Source organism: Trematosphaeria pertusa, assembly GCF_010094035.1.
Source record: "Trematosphaeria pertusa strain CBS 122368 unplaced genomic scaffold BU26scaffold_23, whole genome shotgun sequence".
Taxonomy (NCBI): Eukaryota; Fungi; Ascomycota; class Dothideomycetes; order Pleosporales; family Trematosphaeriaceae; genus Trematosphaeria; species Trematosphaeria pertusa.
Window position 1 is genome coordinate 463720 of NW_022987234.1, and position 12650 is coordinate 476369.

The 12650-nt window shown below is 55.8% G+C and overlaps 3 protein-coding genes across 3 annotated transcripts; 2 read left to right on the forward strand and 1 right to left on the reverse strand.

The window, feature by feature from the left end:
- Nucleotides 1-344: 344 nt before the first annotated feature.
- On the forward strand, nucleotides 345-2595 carry BU26DRAFT_525080 (ATP-dependent RNA helicase DBP2). Its single transcript, XM_033830420.1, has 3 exons — nucleotides 345-844; nucleotides 896-1864; nucleotides 1914-2595. The coding sequence occupies exons 1-3, from the start codon at nucleotides 805-807 to the stop codon at nucleotides 2201-2203; spliced, it is 1299 nt and encodes a 432-aa protein (XP_033676587.1). The 5' UTR covers nucleotides 345-804; the 3' UTR covers nucleotides 2204-2595.
- Nucleotides 2596-10486: 7891 nt separating this feature from the next.
- BU26DRAFT_173434 (uncharacterized protein) lies at nucleotides 10487-11427 on the forward strand. Its single transcript, XM_033820304.1, has one exon. It carries the CDS (start codon nucleotides 10771-10773, stop codon nucleotides 11392-11394), a length of 624 nt encoding a protein of 207 aa, XP_033676588.1. The 5' UTR covers nucleotides 10487-10770; the 3' UTR covers nucleotides 11395-11427.
- A 33-nt stretch (nucleotides 11428-11460) lies between these two features.
- On the reverse strand, nucleotides 11461-12552 carry BU26DRAFT_511368 (uncharacterized protein; the record flags this gene model as incomplete). The annotated part of the gene is made up of 1 exon (XM_033827300.1): nucleotides 11461-12552. The coding sequence occupies one exon, from the start codon at nucleotides 12550-12552 to the stop codon at nucleotides 11461-11463; it is 1092 nt and encodes a 363-aa protein (XP_033676589.1).
- Nucleotides 12553-12650: the final 98 nt, after the last annotated feature.

Genomic DNA, 12650 nt, shown 5'->3' on the forward strand with positions numbered 1-12650 from the left:
GCGTCTTTGTGGTGTTTGTTTGACGTTCCGAGGAGGGAACGGCAGCCGGAAGGCTTGTGCGACGAATCGGGGTTAGCGGCTTAGCGTGAATTAAAAATTGCAAGCGCGAAGGGCGAGGCAAAGGCACCGGCCGCCTCTTTTCTTCCTCTCCTCCCTCCCTCCCTCACCACAACACCATCAACTTCCTTTCTTCTCTCTATTTTCGTCGCCACCTCACCGGCGACACGTTCTAGTCGCTCTTCTACGTATAATACACGCCCTCGCGGCCACAAAACGACACACACGCTCCCTCGCCCGCGTACTTTGTTCTTTCCGACCAGTCCCTACTGAAAACTCAACCACCATGTCTTACGGCGGCGGTTACGGCTCCTCCCGCCACGGCGGAGGCAGCTATTCGAACGGGTACGATGGCAGAAACGATGGATATGGCGGCACCACCTACAACTATGACTACTCAAACCAGTACGCTTCGTATGGGTATGAGATCGCATCCCCACGGGACAGCACTAGTCGCTTGGTTATCGGCGGCCCCATCCACACTGCAATTTTCTTTGCTCATCGATTCTGCGCACAGGGCGAGTGTCGCGACGCTGCTCGACACAGCATGTCTGGCGGCGGCGAATGTGCTCGCTGCAACCGCGTAGAATCCCCCTACCGCTCGTTCTTCTCTTCATGACAGCGTACTAACAACCAAATAGGTATGGCGGTAGCAACGGTTACTCAAACGGATACAGTGGCGGCGCCGGCGGCCACAGCAATGGATATGGAGGAGGTGGTGGCGGCTATGGCGGTGGAGGTGACAGGATGTCCAACCTCGGCCAGAGCCTGAAGACGCAGACCTGGGGTGGGTATCCCACATCGCATCACGCAACGAAACAGCTAACAGAGAATGCAGATCTCGACACTATGCCTAAGTTCGAGAAGTCATTCTACAAGGAGGATCCCGCAGTCGCCGCGCGCACCCCAGCCGAGGTCGACGCCTTCCGACGAGAGCACCAGATCACCATCCAGGGCAAGAACGTACCTAAGCCCGTTACCAGTTTCGATGAGGCCGGATTCCCGACCTACGTCATGAACGAAGTCAAGGCACAAGGATTTGCGAGGCCGACGGCTATTCAGTCGCAGGGCTGGCCGATGGCTCTGTCTGGTCGCGATGTCGTCGGCATCGCAGAGACCGGATCCGGAAAGACGCTAACCTACTGTCTCCCCGCCATCGTCCACATCAACGCACAGCCTCTGCTCGCTCCCGGTGACGGTCCTATCGTCTTGATCCTTGCACCAACGCGTGAGTTGGCCGTCCAGATCCAACAGGAGATCAGCAAGTTCGGCAAGTCCTCTCGCATCCGAAACACCTGCGTCTACGGTGGCGTGCCCAAGGGTCCCCAGATCCGCGACCTCGCTCGCGGTGTCGAAGTCTGCATTGCCACTCCAGGCCGTCTTATCGACATGCTTGAGGCTGGTAAGACTAACCTGCGCCGTGTCACCTACTTAGTGCTCGATGAAGCCGATCGTATGCTTGACATGGGTTTCGAGCCGCAGATTCGCAAGATCATCGGCCAGATTCGACCAGACCGTCAGACATGCATGTGGTCTGCTACCTGGCCGAAGGAGGTTCGTCAGCTCGCTTCTGACTACCAGCACGACTTCATCCAGGTCAACATCGGCTCCATGGATCTCTCTGCCAACCACCGCATCCAGCAGGTCGTAGAGGTCGTGACAGAGTTCGAGAAACGTGACAGGATGTCTAAGCATCTCGAGACCATCATGGACGACAAGAACAACAAGGTTTTGATCTTCACAGGTACCAAGCGTGTCGCAGACGAGATCACCCGATTCCTTCGCCAAGACGGTTGGCCAGCGCTGTGTAAGTCGTCCCTGCTTTGATGCAATAAGCCTAGCTAACGTGTGCCCAGCCATTCACGGCGACAAGCAACAGAACGAGCGCGATTGGGTCTTGAACGAGTTCAAGACCGGCAAGAGCCCCATCATGGTTGCCACCGATGTGGCCTCCCGTGGTATTGGTATGACTATAAACCCCCGCCGCCCCCTTCCCTTCGCCTTCCCCCTCTTTATTACTATGCGTGATCTGTTAGGTGCTCTGCTTAGGTCGTCTCGTGCGCTCGCTGCTACTCTCTCCATGACATCGTCCAGGGCTTTACGTTTCTCGAATCTGATAACCAGGCTTCCTTGGACATGCCGGTGAAGTTCGCTTCGCTGCTTTTTGTTTCAGGTATCGTCGAGGTACTTCTGAGGCAAGCTGAGAGTTCGGACTTACGCAAGTCGCAGTCTCTTCCAAGGTTTCCTGGCCAGGAGATATACACAGCCTTCCCCACTGGACCGGGATGCCATGACAATATCGTAGCGCACAGAGACGGTTGCATGCAACATACTGCAGCTTCACGCGACCATTTCTTGGTCGTCTTTTGCTCGCCCTACTTACCATTATGCTAACCTTTCTCTTTCAAGATGTTCGTAACATCACCCATGTGCTGAACTATGACTACCCGAACAACTCGGAGGACTATGTTCATCGCATTGGGCGAACCGGTCGTGCTGGTGCCAAAGGTACCGCCATCACGTTCTTCACGACTGAGAGTAAGTCCCAATTCCACCATTGTCTAAGGCTCACGCTAACTCTTCTAGACTCGAAGCAGGCTCGTGATCTCGTCTCCGTGCTCACAGAGTCCAAGCAGCAGATTGATCCTCGCTTGCACGAGATGGCCCGGTATGGTGGCGGTGGAGGTGGCGGTGGCCGCTGGGGTGGTGGTCGTGGCCGCGGCCGCGGAGGAGGCGGTAAGATACCCCGAATCTGGACATCTACTAAGGACTCGTGCTGACTCCAAATGCAGCCTGGACCGGAAGCAACAATGCCCCGATCCGCAACAACCGCTGGTGATTATGTTGACCGATGAGGCACATCTGTTGTCCCTCGTCGACCATATCGGACCATCTCGACACCAGCAAGAGACAGCTTCATACTTTCGGCGTATTGACATAGACGTTCGGTCCATTTCGTTTTCATTCGACCTCGGTGGAAGATCTCTCCATTGGATGCTGATACCCCCTGGAGGAATCACATGAGTCATTATGCGCGGGGTCGATCAAGCTCCTCATTAGACTGGCATTTCCTTCACTTTCGCCTAAGCCACCCAGTCGTGGCTTTCTCGCCGGTCTCCTCGCTGTATGAGGGGCTACTGGCCGTATTGCATCTCGGAGATGGTGGCGTTACTCTCGATGAAAAGTTTGTCGCGTAATGGGATATAGAATTCACTCTCATAGTATTTGATGATGCCTTTGTTCCTTGTACTAGTGGTGATATGTTAAGTAAACCGCAGTGTAGCAGTGTGCAGTAGACTGTCCCGGTTGTTCAGTGCAGGTAGGGTTGTCGCACTCTATCTAAAAGAAAAGGCAGGGTGCCGTGGCCCCGGGTGATATCTTTGAGGAGGGGCATCTCTCCTGGTCGGCAGAGTCGGCGTGCTAGAATTCGCTCGCTCCTTAGTAGTGCTTTCTTGGTGCCCAGCTACTTTCTTCTATGGTAGGTAACAGTATGCCGATATACTCAGAGTCCAGAGCACTTCCACCGCAGTAGCGCTACACTCTCATGTCCAAGAAATTCAGTTGCTAAAGAACATTTCAAGTCTCTCTCTCTCTCTCTCTCTCTCTCTCTCACACACTATATACCAGAAGCGCACACCGTCGTCCTTACTTCCGAAACTGAGTTGTGCGTGTGCCGCGAATGTGTGCGTCGTTGTGGGTAAGAGTTAGGCAGGCTGGTGGGTAGGTAGGTCGGCGTTGTGCTGGGAGAAGGAGAAGGAGATGTACATACTTACGCTGGAAACTGGTCTGGAAGTTCGAGCTTGAAGAATTGAGGATTGAAGAGTTGAGAAGAGCTGAGGTGGAAAGAAGGGATACTATTTATTACATGTGAGAGTGTGGGAAGGGGACTAATAGAGAGACGGACGGAGAGAAATTGCGAGGGCGGCGGAGGCGGAGCTAGGTAGTGTTGCGGTAGGGGAAGGAAAAGAAGGGATGGGAAGGGATGGGATAAAAGCTGTGGATATGTGTATGTAGGCGGAATAGACGGTTACGTTCGTCTGTCTGCCTATCTGTCTATCTGTCTGTTCTGTTGCGCGAAGCGAGCGAGCGAGCGATACACGAAGGCAAGGAATGCTATCCAAAGGTAGGCATATATGTGCACGTTGAGTGAGTGGACTTAGTTTAGCTTGTTTATGCTAGGGACGAAGTAGTCGTGGTGTTTTAAGCTTTATGTGGCGGGACTGACTGATTGACTGCGTTTTACCAGCTCATGTTCTCTGATACGGTGGTATATACGGCGATATTTGGTTAGTTGAATGGATATATGGATGGGGCATACCTTACTAGCTATATATTCAGGGCTGCTGATTTGTAAAGCTCAGCCGCAAATTTTGGACAAGGGACAAGGGCTGTGTTGAAAAGCACGGCAGGCGGAGTGGGTTATAGATCTGGTTTGGTCTGGCCAGGTAACTGGGAGGTTAGTAGCACTGCATGGGTGGGAAAGGAAAGGAAAGAAAAGAGTATTTAGTTCTCCGCATCTTATCTCCCCCTATAGAAGGCAGGAAGGGGCGTTGAAAGCAAGTTTATAGATAAGTAGTTTAAGTATGCAGAATCTTGCTTAGCTGCGGTTATCGTCCTTCCTACGTACCGTAGTGATGTTGAAACTTGAGAGCTGCTGATATCGATACGATTGCTCTGTGACAGGGGGTTTCGTCCTACTAAGTGTATGTATCTGTGTATGTGGGATGTAAGTCTCGGAGAATAAATGCCTCAGATTCTATAGAGATAGGTGGTGCCGCGGACGACCCTCGTCGTGGATCTTCCTTCTATGTCTAAGGCTAGACGGCGGGTGGTTCGAACCAACGTATCTAACACACGTACTACCAGTGATGCATGCTTCAGCTTTACGGAAGTATAATGTATGTGTATGTGTGTATTTCCGTTCTGACCGTCACGGCACGATGGAGTCGAAACGAGGCGTAAAACGAGAGATGCGAGGGGAAAGAAACGCGACATGTGGAACAAAGGCGTACGTGTATGAATGGGATAATTTAGATTATGTAGGTATTGCGTTTGATGCTGGCTATGTATGTGGTCGAGTTGACTATGCATCTGATTTGATCTATGTGCTCGTTTCTCGTCGAGGGCTTCTGGACGGCACGCATCATAGTTAGGGCAATGCTGCACTGTATGTGCTTTTTGCGTCACAGCCCACGAAGTCTCCACAGGGTCGCTATCTTTGCTCACTTACTGTTTGTTTGTTTGTTTGTTGAAGTGTGTGATGCTTGCTATTGGAAGAGTACGTTTACCGTGCATCACGGTCGGGCAAGTAGGCGTGCCCTCGAGCTAAGTAGATAGCAACGGCTTCAAGGATGGAATGCTCGACCGCAACAGTAGCCGCGCGAGCAAGGAATCGCACTGTTGAGTTGTTTCACCCCATGTGGTTCCACCCTAGAATGCTCACGCATCTCCAGTATTTCTTTGCTTATGGTATTCGGATAGGAATCTAGGGGGGCCGTGACGCGCTAAAGCGGCAGATATAGCGACAGATATAGCGACCTTCAGAAGAGCTTCCTTCGCCACCATCGAGGCTGGGGTGTCATAAAGGCTGAGCTATTCTGCAGGAAACGTGGGTTTGACGAAATGCTGGGTCGAGTCAGCTTGAACAGGAAAGGGATCAATGGGACGGAGTTTCCACCTCAGTATTCTCAAGACGCGCAGGTCGCGTACATATTGCCGTCAGCTCTACAACTCTTAGCCCGCTCGTACAACGGATTTTGCCCTCGAGCGGGGTGGTCCATCCACGTGTCGTGGAGTGGTATGATCTCGCCCTTCTGAAGCGCAGGAGGCAAACACACCGAATGGCACATGATGCCAGTGTTTGATGCCTATTCCCTAACCAAACCCTACTCTGATTCTGGCGATGAGGACACGTATGTACGCTTAGGCTTGCGTGTTGTGGCGCGTTGAAGGCTCAGTTCGAAACACATGCAGCAGTGTTGGAAGTGGCGCGCTACAGGGCAGCCCCGGAATCGGGGTAAGTATGAGGGTGCGAATGATTCTGCGGGCCTCTGGCTTGTGATGCTTCGTGGCGGCGAAGGGCTCGCGCGGGTATGGAGACGCGCCGGGCTGAGGAGGCGTATCCGACGTCGGCGTCGGAGGATCGTAACGGGTCTCGTGAATCGGCGGTGCTTCCGTAACGGCGCCCATGCGGCTGGGCTATGTTTCGTTGTTCGGCATGTTGAGGGATCATATTCGGTCGGTGCCGGGGGAGAGGAAATGCGTGGCGACGACGCGTAGGGGGGAATCTGGTATCGTGACGATGGCTTCTCAACTCTGACGTGTCTGCTATCTCGTGAGTGAGGACATATCGTAAAACTTGGTGGTACCATGGCTGATTTCGAGAAAAGAGAAGGTCCGACAGCGCGATAGAGCCAAGGCTGACCAGTCTCAACTTGCGCAGTTTTCCAGCTCACCCAGGGGCGAGAAGAATCTTCCTCAGTATGGCTGACAGACGGTGGACCCAGAAGAAAAGAGTTGAGAGTGACAGGCCAACCATGGGCGCAACGCGGCGTTCCGGATGGTCGTAGTGAGTCGCTGTCGCGTGTACTTGCTCTACAGCGCCACTTCCCTCGCTGACCAAGGCACACAGGGGCAAGAGTGACCGTCCGTCGATATCCCATACCTTCAGCAATTACGAAGTCTCAGTTGTGTGTGGGTCTCGTGAGCGAGTTGTTGGGGTTTCGGGGCGGACACGACGCGAAAATGAGAGATGGAGCGGAAGTGGACGTCCTGCAGCACGGTCAATCGGTCGGGAGGTTACCATCACTGACGCTTCGGCGCAATCTGTTGCGCCATATGAGCAAGTGCTGCTTTGTGAGCGTTCACACGCATCTCTCATCCGGGTATGTGTGGCCGCTTTGCGTACGTTTGGTGGTTGCCGCGGTTCGAACGACCCTTTGCAGAGGCTCTGCACGTAGGCAGCGCGAGGCAAGGGAGGGCTGAAAGCAGAGGCTCTCTTGCGGCGTCTTGACACCGGAGTGGCAAGCCAGAAGGACAGCTCGGGAACCCAGGAACCTCCTGGGTCTACGATACCTCAGTCTTCCTATCCTCTGCCTCCGGGCAGCGCCTCCTGAGTGTATGCCGAGCGTTTCTACTCCAGGAACCCCACGCCCTCTGTATGCTATGGTCACCCAGTGTTGCGGGCTCCTCGCCTGGTGGAGCATCGATATTGGGGTAGAGTTTCGGAGGGTAAACGTAGATGTCGCTCGGATTCGGATTCGAAAGCATACGGAAGGAGATCACCATCGCCCCGTACGCGGTCTTCCTCGCGAGTCACAGTCTCATAGATATCGATATGCAGGAGCGAGCGGGGTTTGTGAATCAATGGGACGCGGAAAGGCAAGCAAGAGACGCGTTAGTGCAGCACAGAGTTTGATGATGCTAGGTTCAGGCTAGGCGGATACAGTTCACTCAGTCGGAAGAGTTAGGCCCGCCGAGACCGTGGGCCAACTTCGGCCAGAAGCCGGAGTCAAACCAAGCTTCAGTGGTCCCAGAGACCGGCTTTCACGATGTCGTCGGCCTTGCGGGAGGGAAGAAGCTCCCGTAGGCGGTCTGCTTCAGAGATACAGGAGCAGCCGGCCGGGGGGTGGCGGTCCTGTGCTCCAGTGTGAAGTTTGGATCGACACCGTCACTTGCAACGCAACACTTGCATGGAGAAACGGGGCGCGAGAAGCAAATCCACATCATGCGGTCTAGAAGCGCGCGGCTTCCAATTTCCACTGCGCTTTTGCTTCTGACTCGCCCGGCACCACTTCGCCGTGGGTGAGGAGAAGTGCGCGCTCCCCATCCGCTGATGTCCGCAAAATCTCATGCCACCAACTGAGGGGGTTTTTCCACTCACGAGAGGTGGGGATGAAGTCAAGAATGCCGGGAGTGGTTAGTTTGGTTGCGCCAGTGCATGTGGGACTGTGGAGTGGAAGGCCAGACTCTGCATCAACAGAGACACGGTTATCCCTGAGAAGACTGCAGTCGGTCATTCTACGGTCGTTCTGGAGCTGGACAGCCCTCTTGGCAATGCTCGTAGGGAACTGTCATGCATGGAGAAAGATATGGTGAGTTGGTGATTGGAAGTTTCAACCGTGGTTGTGGTGGCAGCGATCAAAGGTCGAACGCGATAGTGTACCAGACTCTGAGCATCTTGGTGATCTGATTGCCGCCGGTCCTCTGGTTTGAACTGGCCTAGAGGATCGGCGATTTGCCAATGCTGTAGGCGTGGGAGTGGATGTATACATGCGCAGTTACATCATAATGCGAATGCGACGAGGTTGCTGAAGGCACGAGGAAATTCGGGACGGGTTTTGAATTCCATGGTTTGGCATAGCATTGCAGTCTGGTCCCAGTGTGGATGACATGTTGATGGAACTGTTCACCTTGTTGTCTTTTCTCCTTTTGGAACAGACGCCTCTCGCAGTGTTGGCGAGAGAGTTGTTGAAATGATCACGGGACCGGCTGCCGCAATTTTGCCCTTAAAACGAAATCCGAGAGGAAGGCTGCGAGAAGCAAATGCCTCATGACTTTACGCCCGTGTCTGCATCGCGGACACTGAAATTTGCTCTCGGTTCGACCTGCAACCTTTACGCGAGCTCCAAATAATTCGGGGCCCATCACATATGATCTCCAACGCTCAACGCCTCAGGCTTCTAGTGGCCTTCTAGTGGAGGAAAAACACCCATGTGCCGTTCGTACAGAACCCTGGGCAGAGCTGAGATTATTGAGGGCACTCCTGCAGGCGTCGTCGTCAGCTGTTCGTGCAACGGGAAGGTCGCCCGTGCAGGAATCAGCTCCTCGCGTGATGCTCATGCAGGCGGGCGCATATTCAACGCGAGCTGTCATCGATACCCCGTTTGAACAAATCCATCGGAATGTGCAGGGTTAGCATGCAGTCATGTTACTTCCGACACAACGGCGACGCTGGCCTCGCTCTCCGGGCCTCAAATCGACCACCGTAAGGCGCGTATCGCCCGCTCTCCCACGGGATGCCAAACCCGGCTCTCCGGAAGCGTGGTGGACATGGGTCAGAGTAAGCTAGGACAACTTTGCCCATCTAAGATCGCAGCCACAAGGTTCCATCCTGCACGTCTCTGCCACGTGAGGCCGCTCGGCCAAATTCTGACCCCAATATGGCCGAAGGCTTGGAGAAGCCACAAGGACCCACTTAGCACTTGGGGCAGGGGGTCGCCCTTGTCAGTGTCACCCGCTCTGTCGAGAGTCGTTCCTGGATAAAGGGCCGTGCTATCGTTAGCCGCAGTGGCTGTGGCTAATATTGGCGTCAACGGCTCTTTGGGTTTCATTCGACAGCTTTAACGAAGATCTCGCTCCTGGGTCTCTCATACGACGCGGGCCTGAAATCAGTACACAGCATGGCGGTGACGAAACTTGAGAATCGCGGCCTCACGGACGGCCCAGAGGCGCTCTTGCGGGAGGCCTTGTTTGCAGGACTGCCAAGAGTGGTGAGGAGCTGCTTGACGCATACAGTTTCAATTTGCTCGAATCATATCGTGTTTTTGAGCGCCTGGTCGCCTGCAATCACCTTTTTGCGCAAGTCTTGGTGCTCCTTTGGAACGATGTTCTTTATGCTCGTCTGTAGTTGCTGGTTTGAGTATGATAAGAGAGCTGACATTAACAGAGCTCTTGAAGTGACGGACCCGCTCGGATGCTCGTGCTCGCGTCCTGATCATTCGTTCGTTCCGCCCCGGCTACCCGCGCAGTAATGACGGAGTGCGTCATAAGTAGCGGCATCTCAGCATTAAGGCGCCAATCAGAAGGCGCGGCGATGTATACAGGACGGCCGCGTACTCTATGTGGATCGATAATGTCTCCTGGAAGACGACGAAGAAAAAAGGAGAAGGGTCTCGGGGAGCTGGGATAGGGATCAAATCCCATTCCCATCGAATGCGGTTAGACTGAGTATCGCGTTTTGGGTCGGCGGCTGCGATCCGGGCTCTTTTTTCCAGAGATTTTGAGAAATTCAAATCATGATCGCTAGCGTCTTTGGCGGAATAGTTTGTCTTAACGTCGCTGAACTCAAGCAGTCTTGATGCGATTCCGATAAAAGGACGTGTTATTTCCGAGAGCAGAGCGGTACTCGAACAGTACAGCTGCATATGCGAGTCGACTCAGTGACCCTCCAACCCGTATATCACGCTCAAGTTCAATATTGTACGTACTCATGCCGGCATCCATGTCTCACAATGCATGGACGAGCCGTGGTTCTTCGGGCCACAGAGAGTTCCAACAACTGGGTGGGCGCCGGAGCTGTCGGATGCGAGCTCGGGTGCGAACCCGACAAATCAAACGAGGAGGAGGTCTCAAAGGGAAATTGACATTTCAGATGCTGATGGGGATGCCGCAGAATGAAAGACACGAGGGCATGGCGAGCCCCGCTTTTCGCGACTGGACGGCAGCGAGACGCAATCATAGCCACACCTCCTCGTTTCAATGCCAGCATGCCGACATTAATCATCGAAAAGCAACTGCAGGCCCCTCGGCGCAGTGCCCGCCGATTAGGGCTGGCTGGCTGCAGCGAAATCGAGTCTGCTGACACGGTGGCTTGCCGGTATAATATCGAAAAAAGTATTATGATATTATGTTGGAAGCGGAAAATAGCCAACAGCGGCCGAGATCAGATATGATCAAGAGGGAAAAAAGCGCGAGGCTGAAACGACAATATTGATGACGACCAGGTGCAAGGAAGGACAGGCGAGGCCAGTGAGTCCTCTTCAGAGCGCGCCCCGCCCATGCAGAGAGGCAGGCAAACGCGGCGAAGGCGCTCTGCAACGCAGGCCCTTTTGCCGGGCGAGCCTGCCGTGTCAGTTGACGACTCATTGTGAGCAGCAGCCCGTCGGACGCGTCAGAAGGCGGGCGGTGAGGAGCAGAACAGAACGGTTGAGCGGCGGCCGTCTCGGTGAACAATTGCCTCCGAAGGCAACATCCTGTGCGGTCCAGCTGCGAGCGCAGTTGATGATGCCTGATCCTGATGAATGCCAGCCCGCAAGAGATTGCACGGCGAACTCTCTGCGGGGCCACGGTGCTGCTTTTCGCGCGAGGTTCGGCACTGGCCACTCAGGTCGCGTTCGCATTCTCGCGCAACGCGGCGTTCATTGCCGCTCCTGTGGAGTGTGCCGCGTGCCGTGTCCAATATTGGTCCGCGTTTCGCTCGGGGCGGGCTCGCTATCTCCGACCGACTCTCTGCGGGCTCGTCGCGGCGGCCTGCTGGTGATGTCGCTGCGTGTGGTGGTGAAGGGAGAGGCGGACGGTGAGACGACGTGTGGTGTTGTTTACATCGTGCCTTCCTAACGAGCGTAGCCTCGCGCCAGTGGCCCTGTACCCTGCCCGATTCTAGCGCGCGGGCTAGTCTCAGCCTCAGCATCGCGAAGCTGCACTCCAGGGCGCTGTGTCGTCTGCTGTAAGTGCGCTGGGGCTCTCGTCGCACGTCCAGCGGGGCGCGCAGAGGCAGCACCGGCCAGCAGATCTCGCCGGGCGACTGCGTGCGGCGCGGCGAGCGAAGGGCAGCGCGGCCGGCTTAGTCAGCGCGCCGGGGCCTGCCGGGGCTGCGCTATGTATTTTACCTCGGGCGGCCTTAGCGGCCTCTCTTTCCTCGCCACCCTCACGCCTTCCCGACTTCGTCCCTAGCCTGCATCGCGAATCTCTGCCCTGCTCACCACCACCACCGCCGTCCGCTCTCTGCTGTGCTAGGCCCCGACGCCAGCACTGCTGCTCTGCTCCCCCATCTCGCGTCCGCGGTGCTACACGTGCGACGCAGCGAGGCGACGCCCACACCACCGCGCGCCCGTGCAAATCTGCCCACCGCACTTTCTCGCACCCTCTGCGCAGGGCCTGTCCCAGACGTCCCAGACCGCATTCGCCGGCCAGCTGCGCGGTCACGGCACGCGAGATCGCCCGCAGCAGCTCCGCGGACCTCGCGCAGCACTGCAACGCTCTGCGAGGCTGCCCTGCGTGCCCACACGTCGCGAGCGGAAAAGCGGCCAGCGGCCGGACGAGAGGCTGATCGCTCGGCACGCTCGGCGCAGTTGAGGTTTTGGGAAGCAGGAGTGGAGCCGCTGGAGAGCGTGAAACCCAAAGCTCACCACCCACCGACAACGGGCCGACTTTAATTCTGGCCCCAGCAGCGCGCGGAGCCACGCACCGCCTGCAGCGCGAGCGAGCCCGCCTCTTCTGTGGCCGCCTGCGCGGAACACCCACCGTGGGCACCCTCCACAACCCTCCACAACCCGGCTCTGCTCGACTAGTGCCAGTCGACATCCCCATCGCTCCCCGCGCCGTCTCACCCAGAGTGCGCCCGTCCCCTTCGAGGCCAGTCCCACCCAGCGCCCTCGGCCCTGTCTCAACGCCAGCCCGACCGCGTCTTAGGCCCTCCCCTAGCGCGGTCCCAGAACAGCAGCCTTTCCCATCAGCGCGGCTCGGCTCAACCGATCGCATCAACCCCCGGTCCATTTTTCACCGTCGTCGTCAGGCTCTGCACACCGGCCACCCATTACTTCATCGAGTGTGCTAAGTCAGCCTGGGCAAGCGGCGCTCCCCTCCCATCACTC